The sequence below is a fragment of the Pseudoliparis swirei genome, chromosome 4 (genome assembly GCF_029220125.1).
Source record: "Pseudoliparis swirei isolate HS2019 ecotype Mariana Trench chromosome 4, NWPU_hadal_v1, whole genome shotgun sequence".
Lineage (NCBI taxonomy): Eukaryota > Metazoa > Chordata > Actinopteri > Perciformes > Liparidae > Pseudoliparis > Pseudoliparis swirei.
In genome coordinates this window covers 10,829,187-10,854,276 of record NC_079391.1, presented here as the reverse complement: position 1 = coordinate 10,854,276, position 25,090 = coordinate 10,829,187, and the positions used below count along the sequence as shown (strand labels likewise).

General features: G+C 39.6%; 3 protein-coding genes across 5 annotated transcripts; all 3 read left to right on the top strand.

Annotated features, from left to right (window-relative positions):
* Positions 1–112: 112 nt before the first annotated feature.
* Positions 113–1,396, top strand: LOC130192640 (uncharacterized). The gene is made up of 2 exons (XM_056412748.1): positions 113–217; positions 1,009–1,396. Exon 2 carries the CDS (start codon positions 1,063–1,065, stop codon positions 1,219–1,221), a length of 159 nt encoding a protein of 52 aa, XP_056268723.1. The 5' UTR covers positions 113–217; positions 1,009–1,062; the 3' UTR covers positions 1,222–1,396.
* A 706-nt stretch (positions 1,397–2,102) lies between these two features.
* On the top strand, positions 2,103–14,238 carry rab27a (RAB27A, member RAS oncogene family). Of its 2 annotated transcripts, none has more exons than XM_056413128.1 (6): positions 2,103–2,308; positions 9,184–9,351; positions 10,876–10,961; positions 11,064–11,167; positions 11,501–11,624; positions 12,626–14,238. In XM_056413128.1, exons 2-6 carry the CDS (start codon positions 9,199–9,201, stop codon positions 12,819–12,821), a joined length of 663 nt encoding a protein of 220 aa, XP_056269103.1. In that variant the 5' UTR covers positions 2,103–2,308; positions 9,184–9,198; the 3' UTR covers positions 12,822–14,238. The 2 variants fall into 2 exon arrangements, with proteins under 2 accessions (XP_056269103.1, XP_056269104.1); XM_056413129.1 differs by lacking the exon at positions 2,103–2,308 and adding an exon at positions 6,521–8,870.
* A 3,317-nt stretch (positions 14,239–17,555) lies between these two features.
* On the top strand, positions 17,556–24,853 carry vrk3 (VRK serine/threonine kinase 3). Of its 2 annotated transcripts, XM_056412842.1 has the most exons (16): positions 17,556–17,573; positions 18,395–18,609; positions 18,721–18,852; positions 19,049–19,162; positions 19,253–19,414; positions 20,484–20,630; positions 20,929–20,984; positions 21,118–21,184; positions 21,617–21,701; positions 21,784–21,886; positions 21,973–22,065; positions 22,158–22,290; positions 23,642–23,759; positions 23,927–23,985; positions 24,077–24,213; positions 24,655–24,853. In XM_056412842.1, the coding sequence occupies exons 2-15, from the start codon at positions 18,396–18,398 to the stop codon at positions 24,211–24,213; spliced, it is 1,620 nt and encodes a 539-aa protein (XP_056268817.1). In that variant the 5' UTR covers positions 17,556–17,573; position 18,395; the 3' UTR covers positions 24,655–24,853. The 2 variants fall into 2 exon arrangements, with proteins under 2 accessions (XP_056268817.1, XP_056268818.1); XM_056412843.1 differs by having other exon boundaries at positions 18,395–18,603; positions 24,077–24,853.
* Positions 24,854–25,090: the final 237 nt, after the last annotated feature.

Here is a 25,090-nt window from a genome sequence, read left to right as displayed (position 1 = left end):
AACGATCTAACGCAGGTTACTCATTACTCCGCCAGGTGGCAGACGGCAGCGTTTGCAGTTCTGCCAGAACAAAGTAGAAGAAGAAGGTTTGCCTTCTGTGACCACCACACAGACGCCTCCTCTGGTGCATGTTGTCGTTTCTCGTGTCTTGACCTCTGCGCCTCTTTGCCTGTCTGTGTTTGGGGATTGCAGAAACTGCGAATAAAGCGCTTCCTTGGTGAGTTAAGGCTGTTTGATAATCGTCTTTACAGCAGCTCCATTGTCACGTTACAGTTGTTTTCAGTAACGCTAAATGATCAGGGAACTGTCAAGCTATCAGACACAGTTTTTACATATCCGGTCTGGGCTTTTCAAATTAAGATACGTTTAAACGTCTTTCGTTCACTGGAAATAGTTGTATTGTCAAGGAAAATATCTCTTTTGTATTGCTGAATGGTTTATATGACCATAAAAAAAGAACATGTTGTCATCTAATATTGAGTAAACTTGTTTAATTAAAGCGTCTATGCTAGAGCAACACATACTTAAATATTACACCTTTAAAGATTATACTGCCATCAGTGTATAGGCTAATCTAACCTAATTTGCCTTGTTCCAAATCCATCAAATAAATACAGATCCTCATTCAGCTTGTATAGGATATACACAGGTGTAGATTCCTAATAATACAGGTGAAGGGCCATTATTCAGTTGTCAGCTTTAATTTAAAAGTGATTTTGTGTATCTGGTAATGATTGAAAATGAAAATCTACCATACACACATTATTTATGCAGAAATACTATGTGGATGTGCTATTAAATCAGTATCAACAACCCTACTTTATCTGTATGTAGAGTATCTAACAACCATGCGGAAAGTTATGCTTACAATTTTGTAAAAACATGTAACTTTCAACAAACAGAGCAAAGGAGATACAAAATTATAAAAGATGATTAAAATAAAAAAGAAGATCAGTCATAGTGCCTCGATAAAGTGTCTTGGATAACACCACTTTACTCTTCTTTCAGGATCGTCTTGAGTCTCAACATTTCATCTCCTACGATCTCGTATTAAAGGAAGCCATGTTTCGACGGAGAGTGCCCTTCTCTCAGATCACCGTGGCCATACTGCTTGGAGTCGGAAGTGGTGTTTATATTTACAGACCTTATTTTGAACCGGTGCTGAAGCCCTCAGGTGAACAAAACCAGGATGTGGCAAAGAAACCAAATGAAACGGACTGAAATGATTCATCAATCACAGGAAATAAGTGACATACAGAAGCCAGAAGAATACATCAGAGGCTGCTAGACTATCAGAACCGAACCGTACCAAAGGAAAGGCCAGCATGGATACGTGCATGGTTGTTTGGGGTTCTTTGTATGATTTCTAATGTCCAAAATAAAGTATTTAATTTGACACCCTGAATTATCATCTATTTCAAAAGGATGTGTGTCAATGTTGAATTATACATCAGTTTTAATTTCCAAAGCTTACGGTAGTCGTTTTAAAGACATTTAATGAGTCGTCTTGCGTACTTTAATGTTGTGTTGAAAATTGAATGTATTAAGTAAACAAATGTATATTGTTGCATATTGGCTTTGAAAAACCTAAAGAAAAGCATAATTAATATTGCACCAAGTCTTCATGTCAAACATGACAAAGTACTGTAAATTGTCCCCTGGAATCTGAAAATAGTTTGTTGAGAAAATGCAGCCTTCTAAGGCAGATATGTAACCAAGTACGTAGCCTACATTTAGTTAATTCAAGTGCTTAAACACACTAAGGTATTGCACTTGAGTATTTACATATCTTCTAGGCTACTTCTACTTTTTAGTGCTACATTTATTTGACAGCTTCTACTTGGTTTTTTTGCAGATTATCACAAAATATGAATACACTAATAAATGAACCATTATTATTGAGGCTTCACATTTGCCAGCTGCAACATTAAAGTGATGAAAACATGAATCCATCAATATTTATAATTCAGTACCATAATAAATGATTCTGAAACGGGCCATTGTGCGTCATGAGTACTTGTCCTCGTATCCTAGTGCAAGCAGCAGCATGGTGGGACTACTCGGTCGAGGACCTCGTCATGTCGTTTCCTCCAGTTGGCTCTGACGTGAGGAGGAGCTGTTGTTTCTCAGCCACCACGGAAACTACAGGGAGGTGTTCAGCGTTAACGCAGCTGGTCGCTCGTCCACGAAGAGCCGAGACGCGAAGGAGAAAGTGAAGCCAGCGTCGTTTATTCATACTATATTATTATTAATAAGTCCCTCTATACTAACTGTCAGGACACTGCGCAGCTGCAGCGGCCCGAAGCTGGTGAGTAACGTTTCACACTGTTTTCAGGAAATGTCAGTCCAGATCATCCGTCTGTCGCGTCTCTCAGCAGTTAGTTAGTTCGCGTAAGTTGTGAAAGCAAAAGTTGTATTTGAACTTTAATGATCTGCGTTACTACGAACTCGGCGTGTTCAAATTCAACCGTCGCAAAAAGTTGGGAAACATTTTCTCCACCTGCCTTTTCCTCTTTTTAGAGTCGTATAGCTTCTTCCACACTTGCTCAATAACGGTGAAAGACCGTCACCACTGTTTACACAAGTTTATACAAGTGTATAGAAGTTTATACAAGCGGATACATGTCCACATGTGTGTGTCAGTGCTGGGGTCCATATGCTGGCTGCAATATGTCTGACAGAGGAAGCTGGGAAGTTCGCATCTTATTTACGCATCAAGTAAAAAAAAAAAAAAAATGGGGGCGGGAGGATTATTTGTTACCAAACACACGAGGACCATCTGAGGGTCTTTGTTAACTTCGGTTAATTGTGGTGATTGTTTCTTGAGCCCCACGCGGCTGCTGTTAATGACGCCTCACGAGGAGGTTTCATCAGGCGGATACCAGCTGTGGCAGCCGAAGTCTCAAAGATACGCGCTGCCTTTCTCAAATCATTTGATTTTATTTAGAGTTGTACATCATATGGCGCTAAACACTTTAAAGTTGATGGTATGTGAAGATCCGGATTTCCCCAAGGAGCTGCCAGGGCCTCGGTGTTGGACAGCTGCCCGGGGTGGGTCCTCCACTTATCACTCCACGAACGCTGCTGTTAGTGTTCTGGTCTGCGTGTGTTGGCAGGAGTTGGGAAACACAGCTCGTTAACTCCCAGTGAAGGAGGAAATGCCAACAGACATGAAGGTAGATTAACGTTTGTTTGAACGTGATGTTATTAGGATTAAACATCTCTTTCACCAGAGTCAATAGGGCTTCAATGTGTCTTTTTATAAAAATAAAAAAAATTCTTCTGGTATCATCATCCAGTATTTTTTCGCACTCCTATCAACCGATGCAGATATGGATTTTAAGTATGAATGCAGGTGCAACACAAGTTCATTCTTTTCAGACATTCTTGTACAAAGGTAATTAAGAAATGTTGTCAATATTTTGTTGTTAGCTTTAATCAGTTTCTAATAGGGACCCAAGGCCCAATGAACTTCCCTTTCTCCTGCGTTGTAAACATGTCACTTAGTAATACAGTGGAGGTAAAGGCAGGGCCACCAGGCAGGAGGCACCGCGAAGGAGGCCAGACCTGTGAGGCCAGACCTTAGAAGCAGGAGGCACAGATAAGGAGTTAGGGCCATTGGGAAGGAGACCAGGCCTAGGCCAGAGGCTGGATGCAGGAAGCAGGGGCAAGGACCCAGGACCAGCGTAAGACACAGCCAGGTTGCTTAGGAGGCGAGAAGGCACAAAGACTCCGGGAGGAAGAGTTAGTAATGTGCGATGGAGAGATGTAAAGGAGAGAGAGAAGAGGAGAGAGGGGCTCAGTTTATCTACTGCCGCAAAACATGTATTTTGGTTTAGGTTAGGGTTATATTAGATTACACTCAAATGTGATACACAGTGCTGTGTCATCAGTACCTAATTTAATATAGAATATATTACATTTAGTTTATGTTCTTGAATATTTTTTAAATGCCTATTTTCAAAGGATGTTTTAACCCTTTAACCCGTTGGTAATACAGACTCAGATGCACAGATCTTGATACACAGATTTGGTCTTTGGAACTGAGGGTTGGTAATCATGACAAACTATCAACATTTTAGAAACTCTTCAATCAGAAAACCCAGCCCAATGCTGCGATCTCTTTCCCAAAGTAAGAGGCTAGCAGCACACGCTCCAGAGGGAAAGCAAGGAAGTCAAAGACATTCACGGCCTCCCTCAAAGCAACTTCCCCAATACTCTCATTACGAACATGTAGAACTCCCAGCTGTTAAACTAGCAGTGACAAGCAATGAGTGCCATGCAGGTAGACATGCAGGCAGACAAGCAGGCAGACAAGCAGGCAGACGGGCAGGTAGACATGTCCAATCATTACATTCGGGCAGAAGGAACTTATTGGACAGGCTCGTTTGTCCTGCAACAGCCAAAAATACCTTTGCTTCATCCTTTGTTGCTTTCAGGATTTAATGAGAATTTAAACAAGATCCTTCATGTTTTTTAAGAACAGTACTTTTACCTTTTTAATAAGTAGTAAATGCGATCGATCCGTTGATTACAGATGCTCGTTCTCTTTCAACTCAAGTCCCGTAAATTTCCCCACTGCGGGACTAATAAAGGATTATCTAAATAACATTGAAAAAACACTTCCTTCCATCGTTACATTAATTCAGTCACTGCTAAATAAAATAAAAAGATCTACTACTGGCTTCAGATTGTCTTCTGGAGCAGCTAGACTATGTAAATATTAGAATGGGTTAGAAAAAGTCACCGGATTGCATAAAAAGGTTATAATTTGTAATCAGTGACTCTAATTTTTAAATAGAAAAAACTATTTTAAAGATGGTATTTACTACATGTTTAATATTCCAATATATTGGTGCATATCACTTAAGAATGATAAACACACCTTCTCACCATCCTGCCAGAGATTGGGACATTGCTGGTTCTGAAAAGTGTCTCGTTCATGTTGGGTTGAAGTCTGGAGACGATTCATTGAGCTCATGCTGCTCCAAACACAACAGAAGATCATTTAAGACTCTGCCATCAGTTGTGGTCGGACTGAGACGTGTACTATGACTTGGAAAAGTTATGTTTTTACCACAGCTTCGCATACCAGACAGACACATGATGCATGATCATTCACTTATTGTCATGATGACATTCCCTTGTTTACATGAATTCATACTTTTGATTGTTTGTAATTGGAGCTAAATAAGAAGACTTCTGATTTACCCGATAAGTCTGCAGACATGTGCGCACACAATCTTCATTGTGTGGTTTTGCGTGATTGTGTCAGTTATGTGAACAGAAATCATATACTAATGTTTATAGTGATGTCAGTCAAAAGTAGGACAGAAAAACAAATATATATATATATATATATATATATGTAGTCACAATTACCTTTTTCACAGCAGATGCTTTGACCTGTCACTAATCATATTAAATATGTCTCCATCAATTGTCCCGGTTGCACACCCAAATGTCTGCTGTCAAAAAGGTTGAGTGGGAACATGCAACTGAAACTGACGCAATCTACATAACTGGAGCTGTTGCTTCATGTTTGTAGTAATTTCAGAGATGAACCGTCATTGTGGTGGAAAACATTTGAAGGAAACATGGCTCAAAAGAGCAAAACGCAATTCATGCAGCACCATCGACTGTGTGCTACCACATGATCATAAAGTTGAATCAACACCTCTAAAACCGTTACCACAAAAACTGAACATTATAACCTTCATGCAGGTCTGATTTATTGCATGTGTGTGTATACATCGTATACATCATCGGGCCTTTTGAGTGGAAGGTAAGAGCCCAGAGGTGTAATGAAAGATGAAATGTGGCAGGAAGATGTGAGTGTTAAGCTAATTAGTCCTCTTGCTCACAGGTGAAATATAAATGTGTGAATGTTGTGATCTGAGACACGATTATACATTTTTGATGTTACACTGTTTACAGCTTCTCAGTGGGTTTCCATGCAAATATTTACAGTGAACCTGTTGATCACGCATGCTTACATCCTATTTTGAAACCATATCATACTGAAATTATAATCTTAGCTGTTTGATGGTTGCCTTGCAATAAAAAAATATATTTGTAAAGAAGATTTGAAAAGCGTTATAAAGAGCTTTGAAACAGACAAAACCATTTACCAAAAAAACTAAAAACATTACACCTTTTAAGCTACTTGCAGGGCTCCAGACTGCGACCAAATGGTCGCATTTTGCGCCTAAAATTAGACAGTGCGAGTAAATTTTTCATCAACTCGCGCATGCGCGACCAGTAAATTAGCAGATTTTTTTTTTTATTAAATATTTTTGTTGCTGACAAACTTGTTCTACACTTCAGCCCACTATAGTTAGCGGTAATGCCTGAATGACTGGTTTGCTAACCGACATTAACTCCAGAAGAAGAAGAAAGGAGACGAAAACCGAAGAAGAAGGCTGGCCTGTGTGTGAGAGGGGGGGGGGGCTAATGTGTGAAAAGAGGCGCACCGCAACGGAGGGCCGCAGAGGTCAGAGGGGATCCTCACCACCGAGCAGCGTCCCCGTCCCCCAAGTTGAATCTCTGGGTCAACTCAGCCGACTCTCACATGTCTGCCCCTATAGACTGATGTTCACGGTAAACGCATTCGATCAGGAGCGCGCGAGGGTTTTGATAAAGTTAGCGGAAGGATTTAAGTGACAACATCCGGTTTTGCAAAGTTAGCGGAAAGAACCACGTGAAACAACATCCGTTTTTCAAAATAAGATGTCGACAAATCATACACGAACATATAAAAGTAAACAATGAACTGATTTTGTATCTTTATAGATCGTTTCTGAGATTTAGCTGTAAAAGTCCTAAATGTTTAAAGAAATCGGTAATTTATTTAATGTTTGAGTTGCTTTATATATGTATTTCCTCATAGTCCTCATAGCAATAATGCTACACAATAAATAGAATGCTTCAATCAACACGGTGATCGGTATTATCGGATCGGCAGATACTGATTTCAGTGATAGGTGATCGGCACCAAAAACCTGATCGGTGCAGCTCTAGAAACCAATAAATGTTTTGATTGGCCACATCGAAGTGCAACATGCACATGCTCAAGGTATGTTTTCTCTTAAAATATGTTTAAACTCAATACAGTAACTTCTGAAGAGTTCTCTGTTGTGAATTTTTTGCAGTTCATGAAGGCAAACAGACATAAGATTGTATATTGTCAAATTATTTATCAGTAATACAGTAAAAATGATGGGGAAACTTTGCAAGTCGATTTATAGTGTGCGCCCCTAAATTTTCAGTTTGCGCACCTAAAATTGTAAGTTAGGGGCCACTGTGCTCCTAGTAAAAAAAGTTAGTCTGGAGCCCTGACTTGAGTGAAATCGGCCCACGAGCAGTAATGTGGACCTTGTAGTTCTGGGGCTCGTGGTCTTGGCTCACTGTTTGTGGATCCATCGGTGCTTCACAGCGAATCTATCATGGAACTTGATTTTCCACGAGACCAGAAGCTGCTTATGACTCCAGAAGGAAAGTTCAGTGAGGGTTACACTGAAACTATTCCAGACTTGTCTGAAGTCTTTTCTACACACCGGTCATATGATACAGCTGCCCTTTCATTTGGATCTTTTGACCGGAGTTAATCGACCATGTCAAATGTTTCATCCAGTACATTTCAGTGTGGTTCTCTTTGTGTAGGAAAATATGTGCTTCTTCACTTCAGTCCTTTTATTTAAATCAATTAAATATCTACACCCTTTTAATCTGTGGATCAAAAGTACAGCTACATGCTGGTCGTGCTGCGAGTGAGTCTACAGACAAACTTTCTGTGAGAGAAACCGAGGAATTTAAAATGCTTTCTGTTTTGTCGGCAAGATGAAACGGCTTTTACACGACACACGTTTGCCCACAATGCCATCAACTGGACACATCTGAATATGGATGGCTAGCATAATATTGTCAAAGTGTCAGAGATATTATATCTTTCTCACTCCAGTATTGACTGTCAGTGAAACGCGATATCAGAGTAATGAAGGGACCTGAGCCCATTTCTTTTGATACTTTTAACATGAATGTTACAATGCATGTTTGACTGTGTGTGCATATTCAATTCAATGAAAGCTAAACCTACATGCCATCACTGACTCTTCACTGCACGGCCCTTTAGATTACATACGTCTCTCTACATCAGAAAACTAGCAAATATGGATATGTTTTAGCTTCTTTTTTTACATTTCTGTTTTCAGTTCAAACCGCCTGTGACGACTGAGTTTATGTCGAGACGATGGCTAGAAGACGACTGTCAACCAATGTCATTTGCATACTGTTAACGCAACCTGTTGGACTCGTAAAACGACAAATTTAAGATTAGACATAACCAGACGGAGGGAATCCGTATAGCCAATGTGCTTCAAAGGGAACTTGATTGACATCTCCCTCCCTCCCTCTCTTGTTCTGTTTAATTCCTTCCTGACTGGCAGGAAATAAAGTGTCTATGCCTCCTCCACACAGGTCGAGAGCTCATGTAAATGCAGTCCCTAGCATGACGTGCGGGCTGCCTGCACTTGTGTGGGCTACACTCGGCTTCTTTGATCTTCACACTGTCAGCCTGATGTTTTCCGCTGGTTATTCACGAGATAAGATCCATGTTTTGGGACTCTATTTTGCAGGTTTAAGGAGGAAGGAGGGAAAGCACATTCTGTGTGACCGCAGTGACGCCTACTTTCACATTCCTGTTCACCCCGAACCCAGAGAGTTCCTTCATTTTGCCTTTTGAGTTCAAGCTCATGAGTTTGCCACCCTATTGTTTGGCTTGTCTTGCTCCTTGCCAAAGATGCATGAGGCGATCCTTAACATTGCTCGGTCTGAGGGGAATAAACATTCACCCTCAACTCAACGATTGCTTAGTGAGTCCTTGTTTTTTAGATATGTGAAAATGCTGGCATTTGAAATGTATAGATAGGGAGGATAATTACAATTTTGTATTCAGACAGATACACTAATTGGTCATTGTGACCTCATATCTGTCCCTTTGCATTTTAAGGGTTCTCTGGTGTTTAAATAGTTGGATGAGATGTAGATCATTGATATGATCCTCCATCATTGCTTCACTATTTCATTTTCTACACCTGAGGAAAAAAAATATTAATATTTAAATTTTTTGATTTATTGCTTTTTCCGAATGATTGTTGACTGAGTTTTTCTTTTTGTGTGTCTCAGAAATAAGCGCTCACGATGTCTGATGGGGACTATGATTACCTCATCAAGTTCCTAGCCCTCGGTGATTCTGGCGTGGGGAAAACCAGCTTTCTCTACCAATACACAGACAGCAAGTTTAACCACAAGTTCATCACGACAGTTGGAATAGACTTTCGAGAAAAAAGAGTGGTAAGTTCAGTCAAATTTGGATTTCTTTTATTCAATACTTCCGTAAAAGCACACTTGGTTTACGCTCTGTACTACTGGCATAACATTTCCTTGTAGGAATGTACAGCTTCCTAATTACGAGCTTAAATGCATTCCCACAAAATTAAGCAACTCTCTTGTAACAAAAGACTTCTGATGAATGTTGCAACAGAAAGCCGAGTAATGACTAATGTTGGTGAACAGCAGGCAGCAGCCTCCTTAAGAATAAACACTTCATGCCATTGGCAAACAGCTGAACAGTTTTCATGTTTACACAGTATTTTGTCTTTAAGGCTTCTGGCCTCAAGCTCCAAGAATATAGTGTGGAGAGTTTTATCAGCTCTACTGGAGTTTGTCAATCCAGGACAATGTATCATGTGACTCGATGTCCATTATTGACCATCTTTTGAAAAGAAGTATTTCCATCACTTATGATAAAAAAGGATACAAATACAGCTAGTTAATGCTATGTAAGGAAACACTTGGAAAAGTTACACTTACAGATTTTAAAAATAAATAAATATCAGAACTAGTCATCATGGTTTAAGCACAATGCAAAATTATATTGAGTCCTCAAACAATGCAGATCTGTACTTCCTGCCTTTTTGATTGTTAGAATCCATTAAGTGAAACAATTAATTAGTTTTGGTTTTCCTGTTCGTGACATTAATATGAAGGTGCTTATAATGGGATTCATACTCCAGTAACACTGGCTCCCTGTCCAGTGGTCACAGTCAAAAAGCTGAAAGCAACAGCACGCTTCAAGACCTCATGCTACTTGGCTTTACACCACTTTTAATCATAAATAGGTTCCATGCTGACAACGTATGCACAAAGAAAATATGTGAATAATATTTAAATAAATTAATATGTGCAGTTACAGCCGAGGACTCTTTTAGTCAATTCCTACACTGTTGGATGAAACTCCAATAACCCAGAAGTGTCTATCTGCTTCCAGTTTACCATAAATCACCAGATTAATGCTGCTAATCTTTTATTATGAACTCAAACTGGTGGGAACTGAATTGTGTATCAGGAAGTAGTTTGCCATCTATGCTGTAACTAAAGCTTTAACAATCTAAAAAACCACTGAAATGCACGATTTATTAAAAGCGATATAATGCAGGATATTGATTGTCCGGTAATGGACTACAAATACATCATTTCCAAAGACTATGACTGGATGTGATCACAGCACCAGGATACCTCAAATACACATTTACATTGGCTGGACATTTAAGGTTAATTTCAGTTTCCTGAAGTCAAATTTGCCTTAAACCTGATCGAGAGGCAAAATGTGCAACTCCACTAAACTACACTCTGCTTTACAAATTCACTCCTTCAACCCGTCTGTAACTACAAGCCGTGTTCCCACAACACGACTGGTACAGATTGAGATGAAATATTTTTCGTGTTTGTTTTATAGCGGTTTGTAATCTGGTAAAGTTGGTGCATGGAACACTAGTAGAGGTAATGTTTGACCTCCCCTGTCTCTCTTTCACTCAGGAATACAAATCAACCAATCCAGATGGGTCTCCAGGTCGAGCACAGAAGATCCACATGCAGCTGTGGGACACTGCAGGGCAGGAGAGGTACAGGACGAGCGAGCGCTTCCTCACCAACCGCAAAACTGGGGTCTTTTTTTCGAGAATCATTATTTTTCTCATGAAATGTTTTTTTCTGAACGGTGTCAGGTTTCGGAGTTTGACGACCGCGTTCTTCAGAGACGCGATGGGCTTCCTCCTCCTGTTTGACCTCACAAATGAACAAAGTTTCATCAACGTCAGAAACTGGATGAGTATGTCCTCTGATGTATCGCTCTAAATGTGAACTTTTAGTCATCAAAATGATGTCATGTTGTTTTACTTATTTTATGTTTGAGAAATTCAAGTGCACAGGACATTTGACAATATTAAATTGCATCCAGTGAATGATGACAGCTCTTTGTTCATATAGAGTTGACACTATGTTGTTGTCAGCAAATGTTTTACCACTGATACTGTGCTCAACTTTGTTTTATTTGATGGAAATACAAGACATTAATTATCGCTTGATTTCTTTTTCAAAAGCAAACGTATAACGCTTCAAAATAGGACCAAATACATAATAACTTTCTGAATGTGTCTTTCAGGTCAGTTACAGATTCACGCATACTGCGAAAGTCCAGATGTTGTTCTATGTGGCAACAAATGTGACCTGACGGATCAGAGAGCAGTCAGTGAAGAAGAAGCCCGTGAGCTGGCAGAAACGTACGGGTATGTCCCGGTTTTGATCCATCTGTACATGAACCTCTCCCTCCGTTGTTTGTCAAGAAGGCAGTGGCTGCATTGTTTGCCCAAGTCTGTGCAGGAGAATGTCAAACTAAAATGGTCCTCCTTGAAAAGCAAATATTTGTTCACATGTGTAAAATATCCTGCTCTCACCTATTAGACACACCTTTACAAAAAACACACATATTGTAGTGGACGTGTGTAATACATTTGAAATGCTTTGGAGGGAGTAAACTCCAGTATTAAATATAACGAGTCAATCCAAGATGACAGGTTTATTTTAGTAATTAGTGTTTTATTTTTATTGTATTGACCTGTTACGCCTGTACGAGGAAGAAATGTAATGAAATGTCGTACAAATTGATTTTGTGAATCTATAGAAATATATTAAATACATTTTGTTAGGACTTTGAAGTAAATATGTCTCATTGTATGATTGATCGTTTGAAGTTTTAATAACAAGGCAGTCTGTTATATTCTTTTTTTCTATATTTTTCTTAATGTCAACAAATCCCAGAAACAGACCAAACCCAACATTGTAGATTACCATCGTTGCCCCATAATGTGAAAACATGGGCACTGTAATTTAGAGTTGATCACACATAGACCAACCCGCTGCTTTACAAACTCACCAGTGCTTTAAATGTGTATTAATCCGCAGCTGAAAATATTCCTCAACAAAGGCAATATTTACTCCTGTTTGAGAAATGTTTTTTTTTTAACAACGGTTTCCAGCTGTTTCAGGAAAGAGTCTTCAACCATATATTTAGCAATGAGTTTTTAAAGATTGACATCATCAAATGGAATTGAATGTGTTTAAAAACAACACAGACAGTTAGAGAGTATTGTGAGATAGCCTGAGTTTGTTGGATATAATAACAGAATAACTTCAGCCGTATTCTTATTTTCCTCTAACCCAAACATTTTGTGTCACATTGTAACTGTCAGCAACAGTTTTACGATAACCAATATTGTCTCCAATGCAGGATCCCATACTTTGAGACGAGTGCCGCAAACGGGCAGGAAGTCAACGAGGCTGTGGACGTCCTGCTGGATCTCATCATGAAGAGGATGGAACGGTGTGTTGACAAGTCCTGGATCCCCGATGGGACCGTCCGAGTTAATGGATCCACCAACACAGACGTCGCAGAGGGATCTGAGAAGAGCAAATGTGCATGTTAGCGTGAACAATGGTTACATGCATGTGTCGATAATACTGAAGAAAAAAAATAGGAAGACATCCAGGTTTAACGGTGGGAGTATATATGGTATAATTTTATTATTTGAGAGGTGAAACTTTACATTATTTGTGTCCATTGGCCCACAAAGCACTGCACTGATATGCATCCATCGACATGGTGTATTGTTTGTCAGTACAGATATAGTGCCTTTTGAATGTGGGCATTTCATTTGAATTCATATCATGGGTCTTTTGAATAATTTATTCATAGTATGGGTTTATTTTTTCTTATGCCTAGCTGAAATGTACAGTCACTTAAATGTTGACTGTGATACCTGCAGTCATAGTTTATTGGGTGTGTAAAATCTGCTACATATGTACTTTAAGTAAACTTAAGTTATAAGTGACTGATTGTTCTGCTGAATTCTGCAATCTCACTGGTGCCATAGTCAGAAAACATGTTGCGTGTTGTTTTTCTCAAATGTAAATTATAGAATAAATAGCTAAGACATCTACCCTTCAATATAAGACAATCAATACAAAACTTGATGTTCAGTAGTTCAATGAAAGAAAAGGTTAGCAGTAATTCAATTAATTAATCCTGTTGTATGAAGGACCCATGCAAAAAACATTGGAGTTCTCCCAATATATTTGAAAGAAAAAAGATGTAAATGATAAATCTTAACGTAGTAAGGCTGACCTTCAGTCCCTTGTATTGCTAAATTTATATCATTGTTGACCTTTGACGATGCCTTTCGTTGTAAATTCTACATTTTAAAGTATACAGGCTCCACAACATTTTGATATTAGTTCTATACTGAAACGATGAGCATCTTTGCTGAAATCATATAATAATGTATTCACTTTTATCAAATTAAACTTTAAACTGCAGGGAAAATAAGCAGAGGTGCTATTTCACAGGCAATGCCATGTTTTTATTGAGTGGATATTGTTTAGGCTGTCAGCGAATACAATATTTCTAATAGAAACACTATATTCAAGTGCTAGAAGCAGTGAAAAGAGCTGTACGGTATTAAAGGACAGCTCCATTGCTAAATGATCTAAGAGGTGACATGCAGTTCAGTTATCTTTTATAGTGTGCATTTAAAATCTTAAAGCTCACGCTTTTAGATCAGTTTATAATTCCACTTATATTTTATAAATACTTTCACTCACATATAGACTTTATTTGTATTGTACTGTCATTCTTTGCTGTATAAAAGGGTGACATATTGTTTTAGTTAAGACGCAAGTATATTTTTTCACTCAGTTTCAATCCACAGATATGAAAAATGACCACTCAAATTTTATTTGATATTAGTAAGAATACACTGGAATTTGTAATGTTTTTAATTGTGCCATAACGTTTTCATATGCAAAATATGTAAATGGTCCAAAAATAAACAATTTATTTATGCATTCCTTGAAGCAGTATCGATTTGTATGAAATCCTTCTTGAAGATGTTAACCAAGTAAAATAGTAACAAGACGTGTTGCTATGAGGGGCCGTGAGGGACATTATTCAGAATACCCTCTCACACACACAACTGAAATGCTCTCACACACACACACACACTCGTGAAATGCTCTCACACACACACACAACTGAAATGCTCTCACACACACACTCGTGAAATGCTCTCACACACACTAGTGAAATGCTCTCACACACACTAGTGAAATGCTCTCACACACACTACTGAAATGCTCTCATACACACAAGTGAAATGCTCTCACACACACTACTAAATGCTCTCAAAAACCAGCCCAATATCAGAACTCAAAATATGCCCGTGCCAAACCATATACACTGCTTTTAAAGTCCAACAGCATTGCTATCATTGCCAAATGTATTGTAATATCTACAAAGTAACACCAAATGTTTAGTATGCCAGCATTAAAAGCAGTTTATGGTAGGATTTGGGTATAAATAAATTATTTCATTTAAAATATGGATTTTTATTGAAAGATATTCATGTAATTTGCATGCAAAATAGGTCTACCCGAACCAGCGGACACAAAATTCAACCCGCGGCAACACTTCAAAAGTTGCCCAATGCCGCGGGAAAACCGCGGACCTGGCAACACTGCACCTTCCGTTGCAAGTGAAATGCCTTCCGTTTCAAGTGAAATGCCTTCCGTTTCAAGTGAAATTTTCATATGTGTGTATGAGAGCTTTTCATATCATGTGTGTGTGTGAGAGCTTTTCACTAGTATGTGTGAGAGATTTTCAGTTGTGTGTGTGAGCATATCGTTTTTCAGTAGTGTGTGTGAGAGCATTTCAGTAGTGTGTGTGAGAGCATTTCACTCGTGTGTGAGAGCATTTCAGTAGTGTGTGTGAGAGCATTTCACTAGTGTGTGTGAGAGCATTTCATTTGTGTGTGTGAGAGCATTTCACTAGTGTGTGTGAGAGCATTTCACTAGTGTGTGTGTGTGTGAGAGCATTTCACTAGTGTGTGTGAGCATTTCACGAGTGTGTTGTGTGTGAGAGGGTATTCTGAATAATGTCCCTCACGGCCCCTCATATGTTGCACTCCGCTGGTTTCCCCCTTTCGCGCCTTCCAGCACCAAGGAATGAAAACACTAGTGTGTAACATTTGGCAAGATACTTTATTCAGTGTCTACTCTGCCGGTCTGTCTCTCCATCTCCTTTGCAGTTTATGTAGCAGAGAGACAATCAACCTGATTGCCCACAGCTGAGACCAATTAGGCCTTTCCCTGAAACCTGAGCCACTCCCCCACACACCTCCACAGCTGACCGTAATCACGCCTCAGACACCACAAATAGACACTTACCACTTTTAAATATCTTATGTAGAGGTATAAGAAATAAATAGATACACATTTTATAAAATACAAATACCACAAATGAACAAACTCACAAAGCTCCATTTAAAGTGAACTGGTAGAGCGCAGCGTTTAATACATTTTCTAAAAACAATGTGATTTAAGAACTGTCATCTCATATCTGACATTGCTGACCTTAGCAGGTTTTATCTATTGCTTCATTCTAATCCACTCTCTAATATTAGCCTGTGTATCACCTGTTGAGGTGTTGTACCATAAGGTGATATTCTGTATTGCATGCTAACTTTAAAAGTTTCATCAACCAGTTCATGGTCAATAGCTGCTTTTATCTGGCTCAGACAGTCGTGACGTGCAGATACGCATTAATATGATGTCCATATTAGCAAAGGTCTTTGTAATACGTGGAATCGGATAATCATAAGTGTGGCAAAAGTATTTGCAGACTAGTATGACACCCTCGTGATAAATGGCCTATCTCGTGAAAAAGGATTGCCTATATTATAGGCTCCGATAGTGTGTTTGTCTGATATCCATGTTTATATTTGGAAACTATACTGTAGTTATAATGATTTATAGATGGGCAACATAAATGACCTTGTTTGCATTGCAACTTTGCGTTTTATCTTCTCAGTGCTCCAGATTGAAACCAACCTTGTGTTACCAGTTTAACCCCTATTCCTGTCAAGATATCCAACATACAAGGACAACCGACTGAGCAACCATCACCGCAATGTTGACTCCTAGCAGCCGGTGGCAGTATAGGACTGTGACTTAACTAAAGACTAGCTTTACGTCAGCCTCTTGTGGTTGCAGAGGACTTGGATGAAACAAACGTGTCTGCTTTGTTGAAGGGTCATACGCTGCGGGAATGTCAGTGCTCAGTTTAACTCATGTGTGTTCGAGTAGGTAGATGATTTGGCGGCGACGGTAAACTGTTTATAGTTCCCCTGTCTCCTCATATGTTTTACTTTGTTTGATTCATGTTGCAAATTATAGTTTGGATGCCGAACATGTAAATTATGGAGTGTATTTGTAAAATTGTTTAAATGTGATGGCGTTGCAAATTAGGCATTTTGGAGAAGTCTGTGTGTGCCAATTTCAAAAACTGAAAACTATCACTGTTGAACAAAGTACATCCACTCCTCATAAACTCTTCTGCCTCTGGTGGGACCACACATGATTGATAAGTGATTTCATTATTCCACACTGTACCTAGCAGGACTAGGAGTGCCTGTGTGTCTTTTCTTGAGGCAATTCATCAGCTATTGGTCTCAGTATATCTGTTACTCTGAAATATTCTCTCTTCTTTTAGGTGATACTAAGTGACTATTTTTCCTATAATTGTTGTAAGATTATGGATCCTAACACCAATAAGTAGTAGTTCCCACAAGACACACTTTCATATAAGCTTAATTGTATTAACTTTATTTGTTAATCAACAACAACATAAATGGTAATGAAATGAAAGATAATCTACCAGTGCAAATATCCGCTTTTTTATTTCATAAACTAAGGTTGGTTTGAATGTTTTCAACTTGTTCAGCTGGATATTAACTAAATATTCAGATTACTTTTTTTGGTTTAATCTTGGAGTGGCAAGTGGACTGGACTTTACACAGTCATGACATCAAAACATCAAACCATATTGTGCCGTAAAAAACTTCTCATAAGATATGCCATGGTACATTATGCCATACAAATGTGTAATTAAATATAACATAGTATAGTTTGCCAAAAAAGTGTCTTGGAGTATTATGTCATAAAACATTGGTTATGGAACCAAACTCCTGAATACTTTTCTATTGTTATATAAATAAAATAAAAATATATATAAATATATATATATTATCTACCGGCAGGGGGCAACACTGCCCCCGCATTGCTCCGACTAACTGCAGTATTAATCCAGTGAAGAAGAAGCTCCAGCAGCCTGAGCGGTTTTGAAGGTATCTGTGACACATTTTACATTAACGTTTATTTTGACGTTACGCCAGTAATGTTAAATTAAGGCGCCAGTTTGACTAAAAGCCAATGTCTCAAAACCGACAACAAGGCGATACTTCAGCTACATTTCACTGAGCTCAACATTGAGACAAAACGCTAGCTTCATTTTTATTTGGCAAAAGTTTCGCTATCGTTTGAGTTAAAACTGGCTAAGCTCCAGCTGGTTGGTCTTTTGACGTAACGGCACTCGTTATTTCACTGGTTTTCTCACGTTACTTCACGACCTCTTGGCTCACATTTTGTACTTTAACTGTCACACAGAGTAATACTACTACTACTGGGTCACATGTTGGACTTTAACTGTCACAGAGTGAATTTACCACTACTGGGTCACTACTTTAACCCTTGTGTTGCCTTCGGGTCATTTTGACCCGATTCAATATTTAACCCTCCTGTCGCCTTCGGGTCAATTTGACCCGATTCAATGTTTAATGTCGGTGTTCTTTCGGGAGTCAACAAACAAACATAAAGTACCTCACACTTAAACTTGGAAAACAATATTAATTCTAATAATTTTCTGGAGATTTTAATAGCTGGGGTCATATTGACCTCAAGGGTAAAATATGTTAGTAAATATAAAGGTAACAGGAGGGTTAAACATTGAATCGGGTCATATTGACCCGAAGGCGACAGGAGGGTGAAACATTGAATCGGGTCAAATTGACCCGAAGGCAACACAAGGGTTAAATAACACAGAGTAATATTACCACTACTGGCTCACATGTCGATAGATGTGCATTAATGTGTGTGTTTACTCTTGCAGAATGCCTTTCCATTTCTGCCCCCAGTGTGGGAAAAAGTTGCAGCCTGATTTCAAATTCTGTCCATGCTGTGGGGAGAAGCTTCCCTCTCCTGTTGATGAATCTGATCTTGTGAACTTGACGCCGTCTTTAAGTCTCTCTCCACCCAAAAGAGATGAAGCAGTAGCTAAATCAAGCCTGGCTTCATGCTTAATATGGGAGCCGACAGAAGGTACAGGTAAATATCTTGACAAGAGTGACTTGTTGTCATTCATACATATGTGTGTAATTATGCACAAATGTAAATTCTCTTTTTCTTTAATCCGTGCATGTAACACCTCAACTCCAGTTACACCGCGTCCTGCACTGCAAAAGACCCGCATCTCCCTTCGTCTAGACAAAGAAGTTAAACTCAACATTAAAGATGCAACTCCACCTGTGGTGCCCTCCACTAGACCTGTTGGAGATGGGAGGATCAAAGGTAATTAAAATGGCCTGGAAGAAGAGTATTTGCCTTGAAAGGTTTATTTAAGCCGCTGTATAAAACCTACATTAAACCATCATTATGACATAAAGCGTCCTCCTTCAGGCAACACATGATGGGGCGGGTATAAATGTAATTATTTGACAGCTGATGCCCTTCTTTGGAACAACTTTGCTCTGATTTGTATCAACAGATATCGGTGTTGGATTGGTTGGAACTCCACCAAAACCTCCCCCAGGCCCTTCTAAACTGGTCACATGCACAGAGACCGCTTCAGAGTCTCCTGTCCTGAAATCCCCTCGACCAGGTGAGCTGAAACACGAAGCATCTCTTGTGAAGAAGGCAATGTCTCTTTTCTGTCTTCATGTTGTATCTTATTCATCTGGTCCATATGAAGTGAGGGGAATGGCCAAACTCTGCAGCCCCGTTAAGCAAGTAGAAGAGAGAACGAGTCCGATGGATAAAACAAGGAGGAAAGCGGAGGAATCCACGGTAGACGTCTCTCCTGTGGCTGTCTCTTCCCCTGTTCTTCCTCCAATCTCCAGGTCCCCGTTGAATGGTGAGCAAAGAGGTTTGCCATCGCTCCGCAACTTGCTTATTTTTTTTTTAAGATTTATTTTTTATTCACAAAAATTTTGTTTTACAGAATATTTGTCGTGAAATAGCATTTACAGTTTGTTATGCTGAAAATATTATTTTACAAAAGAAAATATACAAATGTATAACCTTGTGGAAATCACCACACAAGGATGATGTTTTTTTTAACATAAGATGAAAACAAGGAGAAAAAAAAAAAAAACCAAGACAAAACAAAACAAAAACATTACACAAAACTTTTTCCCCATCCCACCCCTCCCCTTGTATGGCTCTGTTTCCTTTCATTTATACATCTACACAGTCTCTACACAGTTTACCTACACACATCCGTACACATTTGTATCTACATAAACCAATACAGCACTCACAACAAAATAAAACCAAAAAATAAATAACCTGCAGCAGGCTTAATTTGACGCCGGTCTCACACCACCACGATCAGCCAAGTCCAGACTTGCTTATTTAACAAGTAAAAGGTTTATCATATTATTATTATTACCAGTGAAGTTCAGCCTCCTACTAAATGCGGACGTAAGTTAGAAAAGTTGAAAAAGAAAACGTAAAGCGCCACATGCAGTTACAGTTTTTGAAGTGACTCATTTATGAGGGGGAACAATAAAGCAATTCAGCTTTAATAACCACTCGTAAAATGGTCCCGTGAGACGACCGGATTCACACGGCAGCGTTTCACGAGTGGTTCTTAAAACTTGTAATGTCAAGAGATGTAGAGTGGGGGCGGCCTCTTTGTAACTGTAACTGTGGCTTTCCTGATTTGATCCCGATCATCTTCCTCTCTCCTCATGTCTTCTATCACTGTGCACTTCCTGTTGTTGGGACTAAAACACATGAATGTCATTAAAGAGAATCTGGAAAAGAGCCCCACATTTGTTGTTGATTTAAAAAAATGTTTAAAATAAAAAACATCTGTGACATCAGGATGCAGCAATTAAGGCCTGAGAGACAAACTGTACAGTTGTGCATCATTTAGTCATGTGAGTGTGTTGGCTTACCTTTTCTTCTTGTATCTACAGCGACGGCAAAAAACAAAGCCAAGAAGGCAAAGCATGCGTCGGCTGTGGAGCCGCTACAGGAAGGTGAAAAAGTGACGGACACGACGGGAAAGACGTGGAGGCTGGTGAAACTGCTCAGTCAGAGCACGACAGAGCTCATCTACGAAGGTGAGACTGTGTACATGACGGCGTGGGAAAACCTGGGAGGTTAAAGAAAGGAAGAAGAAAGCGTTCTAATGATGATAATATTACATTTACGGTTAAATATCTAAATACAAACGTAACAGATTTTAAGGGGTGAACTTCATTAAAGCAGATGTCGAACCAGCTGTATAGAAAGGGATGACACGGCTGCATTTTTCTACAACACAAAATAACAATTAATTCTTAAACATTTTTTTAGAATAGTGGTAGCAAAGAGTCTGTATTGGCACAATCAAATAACGTTGTTTTGTCTTTTTTCTAGTTTTGCAAACAGATTCGAGATCCAATTCCAAGGAATCAAATAACATCCTCAAACTGGTGAGTATCAACACTTTTTTTTAAGTACTGATGAATTATAATCACAGATGTTACAAAAATGAACACGATCGCTCTCCTACTTTCCTGCGTGGGATCACTAAAGTTGATCTAATGTTATTTTTCTTTATCTCAGGGAGCTAAAGTTGGAAGAATCTTCAATGAGCAGAACTTTCTGCAGAGAGCTGCTAAACCTGCGTCAGGTACGGATTTAGTGTGTTTCTAGTTTAGTACCTTTAGATAATGTTCTGTTACCTCTGCAGTCACACCAGGTCTCTTATCTCATCTGATGATAACTACAAGAGACGTATACTTTGTCAAAACAAAGGCAGGCGCCGTATTTAACGTTAAGTACTTCAGTGGTTATACTGCTGCTTAATAATCAGTTATAACAGCTGACAGACAGAAACAGAACTACTGACAACTAAGTAGACGGTAAAAAGTGTTCCGGCAGTTTGTCACGAGATCTAGTTTCACTTTTATTTCATAATCCATTCAGTAGAAAAACCGAAGTGGACAACCTCTTATTCAACAGGAGCAAATGAAGTGTGTAAGCTTTCAGGAGCAATCGTGGTTTGTCTGGAGTGTAACTTTCGAACCACACATGGTAATGCAAACCCACCGTCTCTCTCCAGTGGACAAGTGGATCAAACAGAACAAGATGGACTTGCTGGGGATTCCTTCCTGTGTTGGCTTTGGTCTTCATTTAGAGTCCTACAGGTGTGGACATGCACATTGTAAGGACGAGTTTAACATCAACACTGCTCTGCTATAAATGTTCTTTATTTCATTTGTTTTAAAGGTTTCTGATTCTCCCCAACATGGGCGCATCTCTCCAGTCTGTCATGGAGAACGAAGCAGAGCTTCCTTCTGAGAAAACCGTCCTTCAGCTCGCCTGCAGAATAGTGAGCGTAAACCGGATGGATTGTTTTATCAGACAATGTTCTTGATTTCACCCTCACCGAATAAACAACGTTTCTTTCTCCTCCAGGTAGATGTGCTGCATTACATCCATTCAAACGAGTATGTTCACGCTGATATCAATGCCGAAAACATTTACATCAAAACAGGACAGAAGTCACAGGTGAAAAATATGTTGATGCTGTAAATCAGTTCCCATGATTGAAATGTGTTTTACGTTGACCACGTTTTGCTTGTGTGTGTGTGTGAGATTAGGTATACCTCGGAGGATACTGCCATGCCTTCAGGTACTGTCCTAGTGGACAACATGTAGAGTACCGTGAAGCCAGCAGGACACCACACGAGGGCGCCATGGAGTTCATCAGCCTGGACGCACATAAGGGAGCAGGTGACCTCAAACTAACCCCACCAGATGTATTCTCGTCTTTCCTCAGGGAACTCCTGCAGCCCGTCGGTCTGCACACAGGCTTCACATTATGAGACCGTTTGTTTAATTGTGATATTCTTTAGTCTAGGAGTCACTCATAGGTGGACCTAAAATCAAAAGATAACTAAGAATTATACCATTTTAATGGAGTGCCTCTATTTCAAACGGCGCAGCTTTTGTAGCCTTTATGGCTCTCGTTCAGCCGTCCAGGAAACAAACACAACAACCAATTTCATGCGTTGTAAATCGTCTCGCATGCTATTTGGCCAATCAAATGTGTGTATTCTGATGTATCGCCCTCGACTCGAGGAAGATAAACACACATGTCGAGAGACGGGGCGAGAGACCCAAAAGTCGGAGAGAACGTGAGTCGGAGAAGTTATTTCACATGACGTTCTCTAAAAATAGAAACGTGGACAGCGAGACCAGAGGCTTCAACTAAGACTGGACAGGCTCGTATGTTCAGTCTTCACACGGCCAGTTCAAAACCAGTTCGTCTCGTATGTTCAGAGACGGTGGGGATTTGTCGATTTGATGGAAAGGCGGCGATGTGAAACGCCACAAGGAGACGAAGCACAAATATTTTGAGCAGACGCATCGACACAAATTCACTGACCGACAATGATGTTAACAGAGAGGAGAATATAGCTGAGGTTTAAATAACCACAGACATGACAGTCAGTTATTACATCTATATGTTAATTGTTAGTCTACTTTAATATATATACTAAATATGAGCTGAACTAGACATCATTGCGATGTTCCAGACCTTCTTAACCCTCCTGTTGCCTTCGGGTCATTTTGACCCGATTCAATATTTAACCCTCCTGCCGCCTTCGGGTCAATTTGACCCGATTTAATGTCGGTGTTCTTTCGGTAGTCAACAAACAAACATAAAGTACCTCACACTTAAACTTGGAAAACAATATTAATTCTAATAATTTTCTGGAGATTTTAATAGCTGGGGTCATATTGACCCCAAGGGTAAAATATGTCAGTAAATATAAAGGTAACAGGAGGGTTAAACATTGGATCGGGTCAAATTGACCCGAAGGCGACAGGAGGGTTAAATATTGAATCGGGTCAAAATGACCCGAAGGCAACAGGAGGGTTAAGAGGAAATGATCTGTATCTGGACCGTGTTGATTTGGTATTGAAACTGCTTTAGTGTCATCGGTCTTGACTTTGAAAACTGCAAAAGAAGGTGATGTGTCCACCTGAGGAGTGTTTGCGGTGTTGATGTATCTAACGGGGTGAAAGTGGGAGGAACAACATATGTTGTAATCACCATGTCTGTGTATCCTCCTTTCAGCTCCGTCTCGACGCAGTGACCTGCAGTCTCTGGGCTACTGCATGCTGCACTGGCACACAGGGGCGCTGCCCTGGACCCTCCTCACCGACCCGGACCAGGTAGCCAATCAGAAACAGAGGTGAGAGGAGTGTATCATTACCGCTGGGATGTTTAAAGTCCAGAGACTTGCGATTCACCAGAGTAAGGCTGAATTGCGTCTGCATGCCTGCATAACATAAACCTAAATGATCAGCCTATTAGTACGACACAAATATAATGCAAGTACTCTAAATATTGTCTTTGTAGGTACAATGAGGATGTTCCTGCGTTGTTGAGTGACTGCTTTAAGAAGAAGGGAGTTTCCAGTGAGTTAAAATGTTTGTGATATAACACAAGTGTGTGATTAAGTGCCATGTTCTGATATATGTGTGTGTGTGCGTGTGTGTGACGCTGTAGGTGCATTTCAACCGTACCTGACTGAAGTGATGGCTCTGCAGTACTCCGAGCAGCCGGACTACGCTGCGCTGAAGGCGGGACTCGTTGCCGCTTTGCTGCAGCTTGGGGGCGCACCGGAGCTGCCGCTCAGTCTTTAGGTGATGACTCCTCACACGGCACGTAGCGTCACGGTTCACATCACGGGGTCCAGACACTTCACAACCAGAAAACGTGCTCTGCAGAACATTTAATATTTTTAAGAATAAGAGGTTCAGCTCCACCGAGTTGGCACCTTGGGTTTTTGGGCAGTGACACATTGTGTTCTGCCTTTTATATTTCTTCATATTTTTTGTGAAAAGATTATATGAAGAGATATTGTTACCTTCCATTTCCAATTTACAGCTGCAGTTCCACTCTTACATTACATAGAGATCTTAAGGTGATAAACTATTTTAATTCAGGACACAAATAATTCATGTGAAATTGAGAAGGAGACGTTCCTCTCATCCTCAGCAAATATCAAACCTCAAATCTGTGTTGAAAGTTAAGAACCATTCTGTGTGATAATTGTATTTTTTAACTATCTGTTTTACTTTCAGAGGAATGGAACAAAAAGAAGATTTTTTATTTAGATGTTTAACTTGTTTTTATCATGCCGTGTTTTATCCTTGATGTTTTATGCACTGAATGAAGTGTTGTAGAGTTCAATATGCAAATTACACATGTTCTGTGCTCATTTTAAGCATTTCTGGTATTGTGGGTTCTTATGTATTAGTGTATTAAACATTACAAGGGCAACGTGGATCTCACGTCTATCCTTGAGGTTTGTTGACACTGTTAGTTAAATGTGTCGAATGTTCCTGTTAGCTGGTCACCTGTTAAACACTTTAACGTATTACTACTGAACATGTCCTTTCCTTAAGACACAGATGTAGATGAACACAACTCAACACTTGTTGATGACTTGCGTAGGTATCCGTGCCTTAGTGTCCTTTGGCTTCAGCAGAAACACCTCATTCACTTTATGGGGTGTTG

Excerpts from the sequence above, each read along its gene's own strand:
- LOC130192640 (XM_056412748.1), top strand. The coding sequence starts at position 1,063 with ATGTTTCGACGGAGAGTGCCCTTCTCTCAGATCACCGTGGCCATACTG.
- rab27a (XM_056413128.1), top strand. The coding sequence starts at position 9,199 with ATGTCTGATGGGGACTATGATTACCTCATCAAGTTCCTAGCCCTCGGT. Across the intron at positions 9,352-10,875 it reads ACTTTCGAGAAAAAAGAGTG|GAATACAAATCAACCAATCC; the intron begins GTAAGTTCAGTC and ends TCTTTCACTCAG. Across the intron at positions 11,168-11,500 it reads CAACGTCAGAAACTGGATGA|GTCAGTTACAGATTCACGCA; the intron begins GTATGTCCTCTG and ends TGTGTCTTTCAG.
- vrk3 (XM_056412842.1), top strand. The coding sequence starts at position 18,396 with ATGCCTTTCCATTTCTGCCCCCAGTGTGGGAAAAAGTTGCAGCCTGAT. Across the intron at positions 18,610-18,720 it reads GGAGCCGACAGAAGGTACAG|TTACACCGCGTCCTGCACTG; the intron begins GTAAATATCTTG and ends CCTCAACTCCAG. Across the intron at positions 19,163-19,252 it reads CCTGAAATCCCCTCGACCAG|TGAGGGGAATGGCCAAACTC; the intron begins GTGAGCTGAAAC and ends GTCCATATGAAG.